At 47.5% G+C, this 19,522-nt stretch overlaps 1 protein-coding gene across 12 annotated transcripts in view; it reads left to right on the top strand.

Annotated features, from left to right (window-relative positions):
* MEGF11 (multiple EGF like domains 11) overlaps window positions 1-19,522 on the top strand; it is a 329,933-nt gene that overhangs the window by 237,776 nt on the left and 72,635 nt on the right. For all 12 annotated transcript variants that reach the window (XR_012120744.1, XM_037010031.2, XM_037010030.2 and 9 more), the window contains exon 6: window positions 18,660-18,906. Coding sequence is in view for 11 of the 12 variants with exons in the window: in XM_037010031.2 (XP_036865926.2) it covers window positions 18,660-18,906 (247 nt within the window). In the remaining variant the exon portion in view is untranslated. The remainder of the gene's footprint in view (window positions 1-18,659; window positions 18,907-19,522) is intronic.

Genomic DNA, 19,522 nt, shown 5'->3' with positions numbered 1-19,522 from the left:
GTTGATGACTTTGTGGATTCATTTATCTATCTCCACACGTTCTTTTTTTTTTCTCTCTTTAATATGAAATATTTTATTTATTTATTTATTTTGAGAGGGCATCTCTCATATTTATTGATCAAATGGTTGTTAACAACAATAAAATTCTGTATAGGGGAGTCAATGCACAATCATTAATCCACCCCAAGCCTAATTCTCAACAGTCTCCAGTCATCTGAAGCATAACGAACAAGTTCTTACATGGTGGACAAATTCTTACATAGTAAATAAGTTTTTACATGGTGAACAGTGCAAGGGCAGTCATCACAGAAACTTTCGGTTTTGATCACACATTATGAACTATAAACAATCAGGTCAAATGTGAATATTCATTTGATTTTTATACTTGATTTATATGTGAATCCCACATTTCTCCCTTATTATTATTATTATTATTATTTATTTTTTTTAAATAAAATGCTGAAGTGGTAGGTAGATGCAAGATAAAGGTAGAAAACATAGTTTAGTGCTGTAAGAGGGCAAATGTAGATGATCAGGTGTGTGCCTATGGACTAAGTATTAATCCAAGCTAGACAAGGGCAGCAAAACATCCACGGATGCAGAAGATTTCTCTCAAAACAGTGGGGTGAGGTTCTAAGCCTCACCTCTGTTGATCCCCAATTTCTCACCTGATGGCCCCCCTGCAACTGTGCCTGTCTTAGGTTGTTCCTCCCTTGAGGAATCTTACCCATCTCTGGCTAACCAGTCATCTTCCGGGGCCATACAGGGAAATGTAAAGTTGGTAAGTGAGAGAGAAGCCATATTGTTTGAAAAGGTTAGCTTTTTACTTCTTTGCAGATTTATGCCCTGTGGCTTCTATGCCCAGCATTTGTCTTGAGGTATCTTTACCACTTGGAAGAATTATGATACTTGGTAATTTCGATATGAGGCACGAATTCTACTTAAGGGTTGTAGTTAGGAAGGAAGAAGAAAAGCTATAGAAGTAGCAGACAGAAGAAAACATGGGAAGATTGATTATTTCTTCAACATATCTTCTTGCAGTATAACGTAAGCATGTATAGGTTTTAAACTACTAATTAAATTGCGTACACACATTAACATAATAGGAATACAACTACATAACCAAAGCAGACCTACAATTACCAGCCATCTTCAGTGAAACCAAAAAAACCAGTTAGGCACCCTAGGCATTTGTAAAAACTTACCAATAATATGATGGATATTGTCTAACTGAATTTGAATAGTTTGAGAAAAATCAGACAAGTTAAAACAACACATTCCTGGGAACTGTTCACATCCCATATGTTCTTTTAACAGTAGATAGTCTATAGTCGCAAGATTTTGGAGCGCTACAACTTGCACTTCTCCTAATTCTTGGTTGAGTTCCGACGGTATAGATCCAGTCAAATTTGTTCTTTTACTGTATGCACAGGCCAGCTTAGATATCTCCTTCTTCATTCCAATGGCAAGTCCAGGAACCGGTGGGATGAATGCAGCTACAACTGCAACAGCGCCAGGATCTTTGTTGAAGTTTTTTGATGATCATCTTCTGGAATGACTCTTCCAGAGAATGTTGATGTTGGAAGTTCTTCTTCATATTGTATCTTAATTCGTTTTCTGGGTAGGCAAATTAGGCTTTGATCCTCTGTATAAACACAAATAAACCCTTTGCCCACACTTTGATATGCCCTTTATACCATTGTGAAGAACTTATTGGAGATCACCACACAGGAACTGCTTTTTTTTTTTTTTAAGAGAAAGGAATATTATCAGAAAAATGTATTTCCATAGCTGATCATCTGACACCCTTTAAATGATCAAAATTAAGGATATTTAAAGCATGCATTAATCGTTGATTTGCAGTTAGTTTTATCCTATCAGGGAGTAATCCCCCTTTTCTTTTTTTTTTTGTTATCATTAATGTACAATTACATGAAGAATATTATGTTTGCTAGGTTCTCCCCTATACCAGGTACCCCCCACAAACCCCTTTACAGTCACTGTCCATCAGCATAGCAAAATGTTGTAGAATCACTACTTGTCTTCTCTGTGTTGTACAGCCCTCCCCTTTCTCCCACCCCTCCATTATGCATGCTAATCATAATACCCCCTTTCTTCTTCCCCCGCCCTTATCCCTCCCTTCCCACCCATCCTCCCCAGTCCCTTTCCCTTTGGTAACTGTTAGTCCATTCTTGGGTTCTGTGATTCTGCTGCTGTTTTGTTCCTTTAGTTTTTCCTTTGTTCTTATACTCCACATATGAGTGAAATCATTTGGTATTTCTCTTTCTCGCTTGGCTTATTTCACTGAGCATAATACCCTCTAGCTCCATCCATGTTGTTGCAAATGGTAGGATTTGTTTTCTTCTTATGGCTGAATAATATTCCATTGTGTATATGTACCACATCTTCTTTATCCATTCATCTACTGATGGACACTTAGGTTGCTTCCAATTCTTGGCTATTGTAAATAGTGCTGTGATAAACATAGGGGTGCATCTGTCTTTTTCAAACTTGAGTGCTGCGTTCTTAGGGTAAATTCCTAGGAGTGGAATTCCTGGGTCAAATGGTATTTCTATTTTGAGCATTTTGAGGAACCTCCATACTGCTTTCCACAATGGTTGAACTAATTTACATTCCCACCAGCAGTGTAGGAGGGTTCCCCTTTCTCCACAACCTCGCCAACATTTGTTGTTGTTTGTCTTTTGGATGGTAGCCATCCTTACTGGTATGAGGTGATACCTCATTGTGGTTTTAATTTGCATTTCTCTGATAATTAGCGATGTGGAGCATTGTTTCATGTGTCTGTTGGCCATCTGTATTTCTTTTTTGGAGAACTGTGTGTTCAGCTTCTCTGCCCATTTTTTAATTGGATTATTTGTTTTCTGTTTGTTGAGGTGGGTTAGCTCTTCATATATTTTGGACGTCAAGCCTTTATCAGATCTGTCATTTACAAATATATTCTCCCATACTGTAGGGTACCTTTTTGTTCTATTGATGGTGTCTTTTGCTGTACAGAAGCTTTTCAGCTTAATATAGTCCCACTTGTTCATTTTTGCTGTTGTTTTCCTTGCCCAGGGTATCTCCACATGTTCTTGAAGGGTCTGTTGAATAGTGCTGAGCATCTCCTACTTGCAAGTCACTGAATAAAATACTTTTGCACTGTATCCTGACCATAACCCTCTAAGGCATGTAAGAACCCCATTTGATAGGTCAGATGAGGATGCTAAGCTGTAAGGGATACGGTAGCTTGCCCAAGGTCACACAGAGTATAAAAGGCACAAATGGGATTCAAACCCAGGTCTGTGTGGTTCCAAAGCTCAGGGGCCAGATGGGTGAGCATCTACCTCAATACAAGGCAAATAAGCAGTAGGCACAGTGAATTTAGAATGAGGTGGGGAGCAGGAAGGTCCCCAAAAGGGCTTCTGAGGAGGAGGCATTTAATCTGAGCCTTACTAGATAAGGGGATTTCAGGAGATGGAGAAGCCCTTCCCCTGGGCGGGGGCTGCAGAGCCTTGCGGAGTAATTCCCATATGGAGAAGGAGAGGTGCTCTGGAGGAGGCTGAGTGCCCCCAGACAAAATGAGGGATACTAGGCCCAGGCCACTTTTGCTAAATTAAGCTCGTTAGATTCCCTCTGAGGTCCCAGGCCCATAAGTGCTCCAGGGATGTTCCAGAAACATAAAATGTAGATGGCTGCTTAATGAAGCCCACCTGCCACTGCCTGCTCTGGGCCTCCCTCGCCTGTAGTCATCAGAAATCCCAAGGTCAGTAACCCCATCCCGTTTGCTCCTGTGCTGGCTGGCTTCCTCACCAGGTAAGTGACTGGACCCTCGGGTCTGGGGTGGCCCTAGCCTTCCCCACACACCCAAGTCTCCTCCTCATGGTTCCCAGCTGCACAAAGGGACCCACCACTGCTGGGGGCAGCCCTCTCTCCTCTCCAGCCTCTGATAAGTGCAGCACCCATGTTTAGTGATGGGTGAGACAGGCCTCAAGAGTCAATGCTTGGCACTCAGAGACCTAAATAACAGAAAGGGAAACCATATTTAGCAAGGCCTCCACCTCCTCTGGTGGGGGAGGTGAGGCACATCATTCATGAGATGATCTCAGCTTGTGTACAACCGTCAGCACACTTTCTGAACGACTTGGATGCCTGTGCACACTGAGCTGCCCCGACTGAGTCTCCACCCCATTCATCCCCCATGCCCAGCTGTTTCCTGCCTGGCACAGGGTGGGGGGTAAGGGTGAGGGCCACCTCCCTGGCACCAGCAGTGCTGTACACAAATCTGTGGAGTGGAAGGGCCGCCCTGTCACTCTCCTCTAAGCCATCAGGATGATGATGGACTGCAGAGTGGAACCGTGTCCCTGACCATGTCCCTCCTGGACCAGGGTGGCAAGTCCTGTCCACAGTGAAGTCCTGCTCCATTACTTTCATCAAACCATAGTAGAGCCCTGCAGGTGCTTCCCATTGCTTTTAGAATCAAAGCCCAGCTCCGCGCCATGGCCACATGCAGTCTGGCCCTGTCTACCTCACCTGGAGCCCTGTCCCTTTCTCATTTCCTTCCACCTGTGCTGCCCGCTTCAGTGCCTTGGCTCTGCCAAGCCTTTCCCCACCTCAGGACATTTGCCCGTGCTCTTGATTCAACCTGGAAGCCTCTTACCTCCTGCTCTTCTCACAACTGCCTCCTCATTCTTCGGCTCTCGGCATAAATGCCACCTCCTTAGAGAGGCCTTCCCTCACCTCCCAACTGAAAGGCGGCTCCTGTCTTTGTTCTCCATCCAGCTCTTATTTGCACCTTCACACCCTTACTGCAACTTACAGTCACAGATTTACTTGTTCATTCACTCCTTTGTGTAGTGAATGTTTATTACGCCTCTCCTCTATGCCAGACACTGTTCCAGGCACTGGGCATGAAGCAGAGAATAAAACAGGCCCTGCCCTCCTTAAGCTGACACTCTAGTGGGAGTCTCAGATAATGAACAAAGAGGTGGGAATAAATATATTGACACAGTGATTACATAATATCAGGTAGCATAAATTCTCAAAAGAAAAAGTAAAGCCGGGCGTTTGGGGGAGAGAACTTAGAAAGGATCTTTGAAAGGCCCAGGCAGGCCCTGAGGAGGGACAGTTGGAGCAAAGGCTGAAATGGAGGCTTTTATTTGCTTATTTAAGCTAAATTAAGCCTCTCTCTGCTGCTAGACTGTTAGCTCCAGGAAGGCACCATGGGGGCTTTGTTCCCTACATATCCCCAGTGCCTGGCACATAGTAGGCATTCAGTAAAGTTTTATGGAGTGAAAGAACAGACAGCTAGCTACCCAGACCCCTACCGCTGCAGCACTAGTGCCTTTCCCTGGCTCCATAGACCCCACAAGCAGCTGGTTCCTGTCCTTCCGTAATAACTCTCCATAGACAGGAAGGGCATTTGTCACTCGCACACAGGCCTCCTCGCTGCAGGGGAAACCAGAGGGCCTTGCCCAACAGTGACAGAGAGAGTGTCCTCTGACTGGCAGGCCCGGTGGGGAGCTGCTCTCAAAGTCCCTCCCTAGGCAGGGACAAATGGGCCATGACAAAGATGAAACAAACCGCAAGGCAGAGCTGAGCAGGAGGCCCCAAATACCAAAGACACGTGGCTTCCTGCTGAGTGGTAGGTGCTGTGGCAGGTGACCCCACTGGGGAATCAGTGCCACGGAGGCGGGTGGGGACAGAGCCTGAAGACCTAGAGTCTCGACCCTCCTGCTAACTAGACCCATGCCTGGGCAAGCTGCTTCACTTCCCTGGGCCTTGGTGTCTCCGCCTGAGCAATGGGAATGCTTGTCTTTGCTTTGATGACCTATAGGCATAGAGGTGATTTGGAAAGTCAAAGTGCACAGATAAACAGGGTAATTCCAAATAACAAGTTAATTGTACAAGGACTTGGAAGAATGGTTGTATAAAGTGAGACAAATGTGCATTTGTTGTCTTTGCTGTGAAAATTCCTTTTATGCCTGATATTCAGAGGGAGCCTGTGAGCAGAAATTCAGAGCGCACGCACGTGCTCCAAGATGCCACGCTTGGCTCCCTCCTTCGGATTCGCTGTTCTCCGCATCCCCGAGTCTCTGTCTCACATTGTTCCTCCAGGTCACTCAGAAGGCTCAGTATGTGTGAGGTGGAAGGACTCTTGGGGCTCATCTAGGGCCACCCTCCTTACTTTACAGTGGGGGGCCTCATGTCCAAACAGGGGATGTGATTTGCCTAGGCCCACACAGATAGTCTGCGGGGGGCCTGGACTGTAAGTCTGGTGTTCCGAACCGCCCAGGTGGGGCCAGAGGCAGGCAGGGGACGGAGGGGAGAGGCTTCCCCGTGACTCTGGCAACATCTGGCTGCTCTCCTTAGGCAGGATATTCTCTCTCTGTGTCTGTTTCCTCATCTGAAAATGGAGGTCACAGGAAAGTTAGGAGGGTTAAATAAGATTCTACTTGTAAAGAGTTCATACAATGCTTCACCAATAACAGGGTTCACTGGGTGTTAGCTGCTCCTGGCCTGGCCAGAACAACAGGTACCAACAGAGCCACACGGCCATTCTGCTCGCTGGGTGCCTGCTCTGCCAGTTAGGAAGTATTTTTAATGTCATCCTTGGTTATGTTCATCATTCCCAAGCTCCTCATTTCTTAGGCAGCACAGCAAAGCCTGGGAGTCTGCAGGACTTCCCAAGGGAGACGGGGAGGGCAGAAATGTCACCCAGCTGATGTGCAGCAAAACTACCTAGAACCTGTCTTGGTTTGTCCTTCGTCCCTCCTCTGAGCTGGGCTCTGGCCCAGTGCCACCCAGAGTAGTCTATGGGCCAGACGTCCAAGAGTCATGACTGGCCAGTGTGGGGAAGTTGGGGTTCCTATGGCCAGGATCGTCACTGAACTTAAACCACTTGGTGATGTAACTGGCCTGTTGCTGGGCTACAGCTTCCACACCTTTAGGCAATAAGCTATTATTGCACTATAGAGAGAGCTCGGCCCAGTGCTCTGGGCAGAGGCATAAACCCTTTCACCCCAAGAATGTTCTACTGTCATTTCTTTGGTCACACTGAGTCCATAGTGAACTTGCCTGGGGCTGAAACCCATTGGCAGCATAGCCAGTTATAAGTCAGACACTGGGGGTAAGTGTTTAGAGAGTTAGAGCAACTTTGACATTGCTCTGCCAGCCAGACCCAGGTTTGGTGGAAAACTCCACTAAACAGGCACCGCTGAGTGTGGATGTTGTCCCCGTCTCCTGTGAGTCCCATCTGCTGTGACCTGTATGTAGATTGAAGAACAGGAAAAGCTGGTCCTTCCCCGTGGCTAGTTTGAGAAGTGGTCTAGTCTTCCTTCAGTGAAACAAACTCCTCCACCTTCCTCCCAGGCCATCTTGCAGCCAGGCTGTGTGCATCCCTCTTTCCACCCTCAATTCCTGTCTTGTCTGAGGGTTTCAGCCCCAGGCAAGTTCACTATGGATTCGGTGAGACCGAGAAATGACAATGGAATGTTTTTGGGGTAAAAGGGTTTAAAACCCGGCTTTGCTCTCCTGGCGGTAGGTGGAGCGTTGGATTTCGTCCGTAATCCTCCTTCGTCTCTGCCTCCTCCCAGGGCACTGGGCAGAGCTCTTCATGTAGTGACTTAGTAATAGCTTATTGCCCACGGATGTGGAAACAGCAGCCTAGCAGCAGAAAAAGGTCTTTTTAGATCCTCTGCCCATTTCTTAATCTGTTACTTGTTTTTTTTGTTGTTGAGTTGTATAAGTTCTTTACATATTTTGGATATTAACCCCCATAAGATGTATGATTTGCAAATATTTTCTCCCATTCAGTAGGTTGCCTTTTCACTTTAGTATTTGGTATTTCACTCAGCTTTTTTCACTCTGCAGAAGCTTTTTTGTTCAATGTTTTCCCATTTGTTTATCTTTGCCCTGTTTCCCTTGTCCTGTCTCATTCACAAAAACATCACTAAGACCAGTGCTAAGAAGCTTACCACCTATGCTTTCTTCCAGGAACTCTATGGTTTCAGGTCTTACATTCAAGTATTTAATCCGTTTTGAGTTATATTTGTGTATGTGGATATAAGACAGTGGTCTAGTTTCATTCTTTTGCACATGGCTGTCCAGTTTTCCCAACAATGTTTGTTGTAGACACTGTCCTTTCCCCATTTGCATGTTCTTGTCTTCTTTGTTATAAATTATTTATCTGTATATGTGTGTGTGGCTTTATTTCTGGACTTTCAATTCTATTCCATTGACATGTGTGTCTATTTTTGTACCAGTACCCAACTGTTTGGATTACCATAGCTTTGTAGTATAGTTTGAAACCAGGGAGTGTGGTACCTCCAGCTTTGTTCTTTCTCTAGATTGCTTTGGCTATGAGATCTTTTGTGATTCTGTACAAATTTCGGAAGTATTTGCTCTAGTTCTATGAAATATGCCATTGGTATTTTTGTAGGGATTATATTCAATCTATAGATTGCCCTGAGTAGCGCAGACATTTCAACAATATTAGACCAGTCCAATCCAAACACAGACTTTTAAAGGCAAAAATGGTCTTAGAAATTGGGTTTTCACATAACCTCCTACCCTTTAGCTGCTTAATCCTTTGTCCTTATGTAAGAACCAGCAGAAAATTAAGCAGCCCTAGAGCTGTGGAAACGGAAGGTCCAGAGCCTCTGTCATGGTCTCAACCCCTACCTCAGGCTTAGGACCCCTTTGGACTCCATGGGCCCCAGCTTGACACCCACTCATCTGAAGTAATCCTGTCTCTTTGCCAAGGGAGATGCTGAGGCCTGAAAAGGTGGTACCTTACTCGAGGCCTGTGACAGAGCCAGAGAGTCTCTTTGTACCAGACCAGACGTCACTATTTGAAGGAAGTTGGAGTGAAGGGGAATGACAGGGAAATGGTAGACAAGGTTGTAGAATGAGTACAGTGAGGAGTGTTTCCCTCATGGGAAACGGGCTTGGACCCCATGACCTTCCATGGCCTTTCCTGCTATGACTGTGAGTTCATTGCCCCCAGAACCCGCAACCGAGGGCCCCTCTCCTATACTGCAAAGCTTCACCAAATTACTTTTGATCCTCAACTACCCCCTTCCCTCCCCAGGCTGGGGTTTGCTCAGGAGCTTTGCAAAGGAGGTGAGGGGTGGGCCATGCTGCTGAAGAGACTGGGTAGCCCCCTGGTAGGTCTGTGGTGTCTTTGCCAGCTGCCTTTGAAAGGCTCTTCCAAAGAGGCAACTCCTTTGTGCACAGACATGATTTATGAGGCTTTCTAGGCAAATTGTGGAGATAAATGGTCTTTGGGGCTGGCAAACTTCAAAGGCAGCAGTGCAGGCAGATCTAAGCGAGTGGGGCAGCAGGAGCTGGGCTCTCAAGACAAGCCCGTGGAGGAGGGGGAAGATTTGTGAGCAGAGCTGAGGGCAGACTAGCTCCAGCCAGCCCCTGGGTCCATTAGGGGCAGCCCCCAGCTTACCTCGCACCTGAGCCTCGTTGTCCCTGTTGCTAAGGTGCATGACACGGAAGTGCTGGGCCATTGAGGTGCATTTATCCCAGAGACAGTGCAGCCAGGGCAGAGGTTTTAAGGGTGCAGAGGGGTGGTGCATGGGTTCTGACTTGGATACCAGAAGAGAAAGGAGAGAGAGTGTGAGGAGCCGGTAGAATCTGCACCAGCCTCTATGCTCAGCATGGCCCAGAGACTTGGCAGGGGTCCTGGGGTCTCGCCCTCCCCTGCCGCCCACTGATGACCTGCACAGCTTCCTTCCCTCTGTGTGTCTCAAAAGCCTCTTCCATACGAGGAGAGCAAAGGTGTAAAGGAACTCCGACATACCAGCTCTGCTGTGCCTCCAGCCCAGTACTCTGGGGTTCAAGGCCCCTTTGTTAAATGTCCCCATTTGAGAAAAGGGACAGAGATCATGGGGGCTGTAAAGTCATGAGCAAGCCACCTAACCACACCTAACCTGGATTCCTTATTCTGTAAAATGGGGATAATTATAACTACCCTAAGGAGTCATGGCTTGAGTTGAGCAAGTTAGTCCTGGCAAGTTGTCTTTGCCGTCACCTGGCCATGCAATACTGTGGCCTTCCACACCAGTGCCGTCCCTGTGAGGGACTTCGATAAATTTGATTTCCACACCTTTGCATCTCCTCTGTCCAAAAGCCGGTTGAACACACACTCTTCCTCCTCTGACTCCCAGGTCTGCTAATTGCCACTTGGATATTAAGAGATAACTGCGGTATTAATAGCTGATCACACCTCATGATGTCACTGAGCACCGACCTCACCCCTGCACACACACACCCCTACACATAGATGATGTGCATTTCCTAGGGGATTCCTGCAGACCCTGAGGAATGGAGTCCTAGTGATGAAATGCCAGGCAGACTCAGCCATATCTTGAAGTAAGGCCCCAGTGCTGGTGTCCAGATGCGTCCATCCACAGAGAGGTGCTGGGGTGACCGATCTGCTGTGAATGCTCTGATCTGCTGAAGTGACTCTCTGATCTGTTTCGGAGTGACTGCCTTTGCTCAGGCCACTATACTCTACCCGCTGGCCTTATTCTCTCCTCCTGCCCTGCTACCCTGAACCCCTGCGGCTCCCAGGCATCCTGACCATGGCCTGACAGTGAGCATACACCCCAGTTGTAACTGCCCCAGCGACAGCTTGCCTGGGACCCCTCCCGTCACTCCGTGTTCTGGTGGGCCTGTGTTTCTCATTTGCTGGTCTGTTTTGCAAACTGACCCTTGAATATAATAGGTGTTCTCAGTGAGACCTATTGCTTGACAAGTGAATAATTCATCTCCTGAAATCTGGTGTGGTGGGATGGAATGAGCCCTAGATCAACATGGACAGCTAGTTTCAAATCTGCCTCTGCAATGTATTAGCTGTGTGGCTGTGGGCAAGTCACTTGGCCTCTCTGGCCCAGTTTCCTGACCTATAAAATGTGTTTAAAGATGACCTGTTTAAAGCCTAGGAGTAAGAAAGCCACTCTCTGACTCTCAACTCTGCCTTTTGCAGTCAGTGATTTTGTCCCCAGGGGGACATTTGTCAATATCTGGAGATATTTTGGTTGTTAGTTTTAGATGGGAGTGTCCTACTGGCTTCCAGTGGGCAGAGGCCAGGGGGCTGCTGAACACCCTACAGTGCACAGGACAGGCCCCACAACAAAGAGTTTTCTGGCCCCAAATGTCAATTGTGCCAAGATTGAGAAACGCTGGGTTAGTTGTTTAATGTGTCTGTGAACCTCAGTTTTCTCAGCTGAAAAATGAGGTAATAATCCCACCTCGTATGATTTTGCTCAAATCATCTCTGGAACCAGGGAAGGTCTGAATGAACGGCTCATGTTTAGTAAGAGGATTAAATGACATAACCCATGTGAGACCATGGCTAGTGCACAGTAGGCTCACAGGGTGGGGGCTTTGTCCTGCGTGGATGTTTGCCCCTCCATCCCTGCCGCCCTGGGAGCGGCATGTGGGACGGGAGGTGCAGCTGCAGTCCCTGCAGCCACTGTGAATCCCGCCTCCTCTCGGAGGCCTAAGGGAGACAGAGATAGCGTGGTTAAATAACACAGAGTAAGTAACATGTGTAATAAATAGATCACTAAGAGCTAATGATACATCATTATAGTCCTGTGCTGTCAGCATCTTCTAGGCTTAGGGACTGTGTCAGGAGATTTGGATTTTAATCTACGGCACCTTGGTCTATTAATATTTAATTCCACCAATCTAAGTGGTGGAAAGATAGGAAGCTGAGCAATGGCTCCGTTCAGAGCCTAGGTAACCACCTCGAATTTTTCTTTTCTGCACAAGGACAAACGTACCTCCCACCCTGTCCCTTCAGGCCTGTTTCTCAAGTGGGGACATTTAACAACAGAGCATAGATATGACACAGTATCAGGGCTGAACAAGACCCCAGCATTTGCCTACTGGTGTTTTTCAATGAGGACACCACCAGCATTTGGAGAACATGGTTCTTCATTGCGCAGGACTGTCCCCGATCATCTGTGGCAACCTAATTTTCCCCTCCCTCCATTTCCAGATGCCATCTTGGGGAGGGTGACCTATTCCAAACAAGAACCACTGATCCAGATCACATTTTACAGATGTGAACAGTGGCCCAGAGAGGGAAGGAGGCTGCCCAAGAGTGCACAGCTTTGGCTGAGACTCACCCTTCGACGCTCCCTCAGAATTGCAGCCTAGGCCTGAAAAGAGTGGAGGTGCTCAGCTTGAGAATTTGCTTGTGCTTTTATTGGGGCAAGTCAGTTGACAAACGGCCTTGCTCACTTGGAAGTCACTTTATTTATCAGCTGGAGAGGTTTCGGGCCACTGCCGCTCTATCTCTGCCTCCGTGCCTGCTGCTTTGTAACGCAGGAGCGATTCCATGAGCTGTCAGCTCCCCCTACTTCCTTCTTGGGAGTGTGGTGGGGGTGCGGCAGGGGAGCAGACCAGGGGGCATGGGCCAGTCCCAGGAGGCGCTCTGACTACTCAAGCTTTTCCACTGCTCAAAGGGATTGGGAGGGCTTGGCCCCACCTCCAGGGCAACTCAGGGTCAGTCAGCGGACTCTGGGTTCGTTTCTCCCCCTCGATCTTCATGCCCTCCTCCTTGCTGAGTCTTAGGATTCCCATCTGTGCAATGGGAAGAACCATCCAGCTCTCCCTGCCAGATGCCCAAGCATGAGTGTTTTCAGACCTGCCAGTGTGATGCTAATGTACAGTCAGGCCCAGAACCACTGTCTGAGGAAGGAAACTCCCATGAGCAGCCGGAGGGCTCGTTAGTCTCTGGAGAAGGACAAGCCAGGCCAGCGCGGCTGACAACTCTTCCTGGGCCCAGTCTGGGCTGGACGCCGCGTGAGGCTGGGTGCCCAAGGGGGACAGACGCAGCTACAAACAAGGACACATCCTAAGGCCCCCTGCTGCAAACCACGGAGACTCCTCGGCTAACACAGGAGGTCAGACACAAGGCACCAAATCCTGTTTGTGTAGAGGTGGTGACAAAACAATGGTCAGCCGAGTTATTTGTTCCTAAAGAGAAAATTAAAGAAGGCAAAAAACCTTGTAGGTATTTTTTTTACCTGTAATACATGGTCTTCAGGACTCAAAAAGATGCTATATACCAATGTTCACAGTAGTATTATTCACAAGAGCCAAAGGGTGGAAACAGCCCAGGCGTCCATCAGTGGATGACGGATAAAGACAGTGTGGCATATTTAGACCATGGAATCCCACAGAGCCATCAAAAGGGACGAAGTACCGCTACATGGTACAACCTGAGCGAACCTTGAAAACATTATGTGAAGTAAAATAAGCCAGACACAAAAGGCTAATATTGTATGATTCCACTTCGATGAACTCTTTAGAATAGACCAATTCAGAGAGACAGAAAGGAGCTTAGAGGTCGCCAGAAGCAAGAAAGGAATGGTGAGTGATGGCTTGTCAGTCACAGCGTTTCTGTTTGGGGTGACGGAAAAGTCTGGGGACTGTGGCCATGGCTGCACCATGCTGGGCATGTGATCAGTGCCACTGAATTAATTATTCACTAATGGCAAAGTGTATGTTACATATATTTTATCACAATAGAGGATATTCTAAATAAAGGAATTGTCTTAACGGAAGAGAATAAAATTATGGGGAAAAGGGCCAGGCATGAAAAACCTGGGCCCTACGGCCATCATTCACAGGTAAACCAATCCCTGAATGTGTGAAAGGCATGTGTGAAAAATGAGCCTCTGCCTTCTCATCTCTTTGTGAATTGTCCAAGGTGGCTTTTTAAGTGCTGGGAGGCTGCCAATATCCCCTGTCCCTCTTCTGTCAACACCAGACCACAGCCAGTAGGACAGCAGGGGTTAGGAACTCAGTAGCCCAGTACTCCCCAGCTGTGTGACTTTGAACAAGTTATTTAACCCCGCTGGGCCTCTGTTGCCTGATCTGCGAAACAAAGATAATCGCTTCCACCGCCAATGGGTGTGGGAGCAGTAAATGCTCCCGGAGCTCACTAGGCCTGGGACGCAAAATCTGAAGAGGGCAGCTGGAGATGCACCGGCTGGGGGGGCATGCGTTGGCCAGCCCAAAGGAACAAAACAAGCCAGGCCACATGCTTCTACGTGCCCCTAAAGCCCTCACTGGCTGGCCAGAGGAGACACATCCGCTTGAAATATCCGCCAAGCCAAGTATAATTAGGAAGAAGCGTCTGTGACAGGAAAAATCAAGTGTGTATGGGGGTGACATTCCAAGACCAGATTGGGAGAAGTTTGTGATTATCTGTGAAGGAAGGCAAAGTCCTGTTGTAATTTTAATGAAGGTAGTTTTTATTCACCTTAAACAGGGTAGATAATTGGCTTACTGTAGCTCTGCCTCATTTCCCTGTCAGTGCTGGGGAAGGAGGTGTTTCAAAGTGGGTTTTCTAGATAACTGAAGCTCATCCCTGTGAACCCTAACATTTTTTCATTTAATCACTCTGAGAGGAAAGTTATACGGAATGGGTTACACACTTCTCTGCTTCCTTAATCAGAATGTTCCCTAAACTGAATGTAACCTCTTGCTGTCAATTTGGATATGAGGGACTACTTGTTTCTAAATTTATGGCCCTGAGTTGCTTTGCTTTTTAAGTCTACAAATGTTTTTCTGCTTACTTGCATGGTTTCCTACTGTGACATAAAACTCTTTCTGCATATTTTTAGGAGTCCTGTAAAACACAAATGCACACAAGCAGACACATACATCCACATGTGTGTACACACACACTCACACTGAGAACCCAGATGGTCAGGATTCATAAAACTGTGTTTGCACGAGCTTCCCCAGTGCCCCCATCACCCTTAGTATTGAACTTGCACAGCGCACCATAAATGCTGCTCCAGTGTTCTTGTCCCCATGAGAGCATACACTCCAAAAGGGCGCGACACCTCTGGCATTAGTAGGTGGTTGGCAAATGTTTGTTGCCAAGCAGAAGAATGGAAACACCAAGTGTTAGTGTGCCAGGCAGTGGTAAGTGAATGGGTTTCAGATGCCTTCCAGCATGTCCCTTAGGTGCCTCAGACTCAATGACCAAAGCTAACTTCATTCTCTGTCCCCAGTATTTGCTGTTCCCCTTGTGTTTGTCATAAAGAGTGTAGCACCAATATCCACCATTTTCGGTGGTGGAGCAATCTGGAGCCAGACACCTGGACCTGCCCTTGACTATAACCTTGGGCAATCACTCTCTCTCTGACCCTTTATTTCCCCATCTGTAAAATGAGGAATAATAGTTTTAGATGTCACAAGTTAGCATTTAAAATGTGGTTGCCACTATTATTACAACAGAGTCACATCATATGTACTTTCAATGTATGGGAATTCAGCTGTGTTCTTGGCAACAAAAACAGAGAGAGAAATGATACTGGAGGCGATCCTGCTAGCTTTTCCACTCATGAGTATGACCCAGAGAGGGTGAGGTTGGAGATGCCAATCGGTGCTCAGTCACTGTCTGTCCTGTGAGCCTGTTTCAGTGTGAATGAGATTGTTCCAATATAGACTTGATTTTTTTAATTGAAATTTAATTGACATATAACATTAGTTTTAGGTGTGTAATATGATTTGACATTTTTATATATTGCGAAATGATCACCACAATGAATCTAGTTACCATCCATCACCACACGTAGTTACAAATACTTTTTGTTGTGATGAGAATTTTTAAGATCTACTCTCTTAGCAACTTTCAAGTATTATTAACCATAGTCACCATGCTGTACATTACATCCCCAGGACTCACTTATTTTATAACTGGTAGTTCATACCTTTTGATCCTCGTCAGCTATTTCACCCACTCCTCATTCCCCACCTCTGGCAACCACCAATCTGTTCTTTGTATCTATGTGTTGGGTTTTTGTTTGTTTGTTTTTTAGATTCCACATGTAAGTGAGATCATATTTGTCTTTCTTTAACTTAATTTCACTTAGCATAATGCCCTCATGCTCCATCCATGTTGTCACAAATGGCAAGAGTCCTTTCTTTTGGGGGGCCAAATAATATTTCATTGCTTTTATATGCCATTTTCCTTCTCCATTCATCTATTAATGGACACCTAGGTTGCTTCCGTGTCTTAGCTTTGTAAATAATGCTGCAGTGAGCATGTGTAAGGGTGGGTATATATCTTTTCCTGTTGGCATTTTATTTTCTTTGGATAACTACCCAGAGGTGGAATTGCTAAATCATGTGATAGTCCTGTTGTTTATTTTTTGAGAAACCTCCACAGTGGCTGCACCAATTCACATACCAACCAACAGTGCACGAGGGCTACCTTTCCCCGTGGCTGTTGGCCCTCTCTATGTCTTCTTTGGAAAATGTCTATTCAGGTCCTCTGCCCATTTTTTAATTGGGTTGTTTGGGGTTTTTTGCTATTGAGTTGCATGAATCCTTTATATATTTTGGATTTTAACCCTTAGTCAAATATGATTTGCAAATATTTTATCCCGTTTGGAAGGTTGCTTTTTCATTTTGTTAATGGTTTCCTTGGCTGTACTAAAAGCTTTTTATTTGTAGTAGTCCCACTTGTTTATTCTTGCTTTTGTGGCCTTTGTTTTTGGTGTCGAATTAAAAATTCATTGCCAAACCAATGTCAAGGAGCTTATGGCCTATGTTTCTTCTAGGAATTTTATGGTTTGGGGTCTTACATTCAAGTCTTTAATCCATTTTGAGTTTCTTTTTGTTTGGTGTAAATAGATGTCTCTTTTCATTCTTTTGCATGTGGCTGTCCAGCTTTCCCAACACCATTTGTTGAAGAGACTGTCTTTTCCCTATTTATATTCTTGTCTCCTTCGTCATAAATTAACTGACTGTATATGTGTGAGTTTATTTCTGGAATGGCTGTTCTGCTCCATTGATCTATGTGTCTGTATTGAGTACCATACTGTTTTAATTACTACAGCTTTTAATATAGTTTGAAATCAGGAAGAGTGATGCCTTCAGCTTTGTCGTTCCTTCTCGAGGTTGCTTTGGCTATTGGATTTGATTTTTGCCTCACTCATGATAGTGCCAGGTGGAAAACTCAGGTGAGGCTCATTCATAATTTGGTGGCTCTGTTTGCATGTGTGAATATTCGGGGCATAGATGACGAAGGGATGAAGCAAGATAGGGTGATTGGGATTCTGGGCCTAGGGTGGTTCCACCTACTCAGGCGTGATGAACAGCCTCCAAGACACCGACGCAGGTCAGCAAGTGGGAGGTACATGCAGGGAAACTGGTGCGGCTGATGGAGTGACTCTTCCGTCTACCCGTTTGTCCCCAAAGATCCCGTGCGCTCACTGACCTCACTAGAACCTTGTGTTCCTGTACATACCCAACACTCAAATGTCACCATCTCCTTGCTCACACTGAGCCTGCCCCGATGACACCTTCCCAGTCCCTCTCACCTGCCCCTTTCCCTCTCCGAGGCTCTAAACCCCAGAATCACTGGGGCACAAAGGTTAACTGGTCATCTCCTTGCCTTCAGGCAGTAGGGTGACTGACTGTTCCAGTTTTCCCAGGACTGAGGGATTTCTCAGAACACAGGACTCTCAGTGCTGAGACAGCAACAGTTGGTCACCATGATAAGCTGATGAGGGAGCCAGCCCATTCAGATGCCCTTTCTTTGAGGAAGTCTTGCCTGATCTCCTTAGCTGGGAACAATCTTTGTCTCCGTTGAACTTCTGGAGCACTATTTGTGCCTATACACACCTAGACTCCACATCCACCCCTACTCCAGGATTCAAGTGAATGAGGCTGTAGTTTGAGGGCATCTTGTTGTTATGTGTCCTGTATGTACCAGGGGTGGGTCGGAGTGGGAGGTGGCGACCAGCTGGGTGACCTCCTGGGGCTCTGCCGTTCAGCCCCTTTCCATAGCTATGGAGTGTGAATTTCTGCACATTCACAAAAGCGGGCTGAGATATCACTCTTTGAAACATTTAATTACATATAAAGATCGTGAAGGCTGTCTGTCACCTTCCAGGGAACATTTCTTTTTCCTGCTCCTTCTGAAGTTGGCTGCTTGGAAAGTAATGAAATCGAACTGAAGAAAAGCGACGGGGGTGGGGGGCGGGGAGCATAGGTGTTACTGAAAGGGAGAAGCCACGGAGAGGGGAATGGGAAGGGGGACGGGGAGATGGAGCCAGGGGAGGCCACGGAGGGTGAAGACATATTCACAGGGAGCGAGGGGCAAGCGGTGAGGACACTGATGAGTTTGGGGAAGAGAGGGAAAGTGGCAGGAAAGGTGGAGAAATGGGGGCTGGGCTGGGGAGGCACCAAGAAGGGAGACAGGGCTGCAGAAAAGAGGGGTGGCAGACCCAAAGAGAGAGGGCCTGGCTGAGAGGAGCAGAGACAGCCAACCTAGAGGAGGTTAGGAAGGGCGGAGAGAGGTAAACAGCTTGAGGGTCCAGATCCCCAGCACAGGAGAGGGCCTTTGGGAAGGCATTGGTTGGAATGGAATGGCCCTGACTGGGACTTGTATTGAGGAAACAAGCGTCTTAGCTGGTGTGATTATTGGGTGACTTGGCGAATTGGTGGTGGAGGTTCTGAGGTGCCGAGCCTTCCACCCAGACTCCCCTTCCTGCCTCCTATTCAGGGGAGAGGTGCAGAGATGGGAAGAGCACCTGGCCGTCGGTTCCTGGCCCCACCCCGAGGGGAGACCATGGGGGTCCCACAGTCCTGATTCGGCTCCTCTCTTGCAGGCTGCGACAGCGACCACTGGGGCCCGCACTGCAGCAACCGGTGCCAGTGCCAGAACGGGGCCCTGTGCAACCCCATCACGGGTGCTTGCGTGTGTGCTGCTGGCTTCCGGGGCTGGCGCTGTGAGGAGCTCTGCGCGCCTGGGACCCATGGCAAGGGCTGCCAGCTGCCATGCCAGTGCCGCCATGGCGCCAGCTGCGACCCCCGCACGGGCGAGTGCCTCTGCGCCCCGGGCTACACCGGAGTCTAGTGAGTAAAACTGGTGGGGTGCTCAGGGGGCAGGCAGGGGTGGCCAGCTGCCCTCTTGGCAGCTGCCACCAGCTCCTTGCTAACAGGCAGGGTGGTGGGAACAGATGGAAGGTCAGGATAGTCCTGGTTGCAAAACCTCCCGCACTCTGACCCCAAGTCCTGCAGAGGCTCGAGCACCCAGGCCTCACCCATGCAGGTCTCAGATCCCGCCATCCACCCTGGGGCAATGGGCGCAAGTGAATATTAGCGCAGATGGGCGCCACCATGGCCAGAGGAACACGTTAAACTCCTCCAGAGGAGGCCTTTCCTGGTCGGAGCCCTACGCCTCAGCATGGAAGTCTCCTCTGATCATAACCCAAATGCTGCCGTTTACCTAGGGCCTGACTCTTCTGGGCCACTTGAGGTGGGGGTGAGGCCCTGGCAGATGTCATGCACAGATTTGGGGAATTCACTGAGCCTGTTCTTCTCCTTACCTTCTCCACTCAGACTCCAAACAGTCCTGCATTCCTGTTCCCTGGATGGTCCGTATTGACAGGGGACCTCAAAATCTGCTTAGTTGAGACCCCCCCAGAGACAAGATCAAAGTCCTCCCCAACCTGCTGAAGGTCCAGTGGCC

Source organism: Manis javanica, chromosome 8 (assembly GCF_040802235.1).
Source record: "Manis javanica isolate MJ-LG chromosome 8, MJ_LKY, whole genome shotgun sequence".
In the NCBI taxonomy this organism is placed as follows: Eukaryota; Metazoa; Chordata; class Mammalia; order Pholidota; family Manidae; genus Manis; species Manis javanica.
Note: the sequence above shows the minus strand (reverse complement) of the source record. Positions and strands in the feature narration are given on the sequence as shown.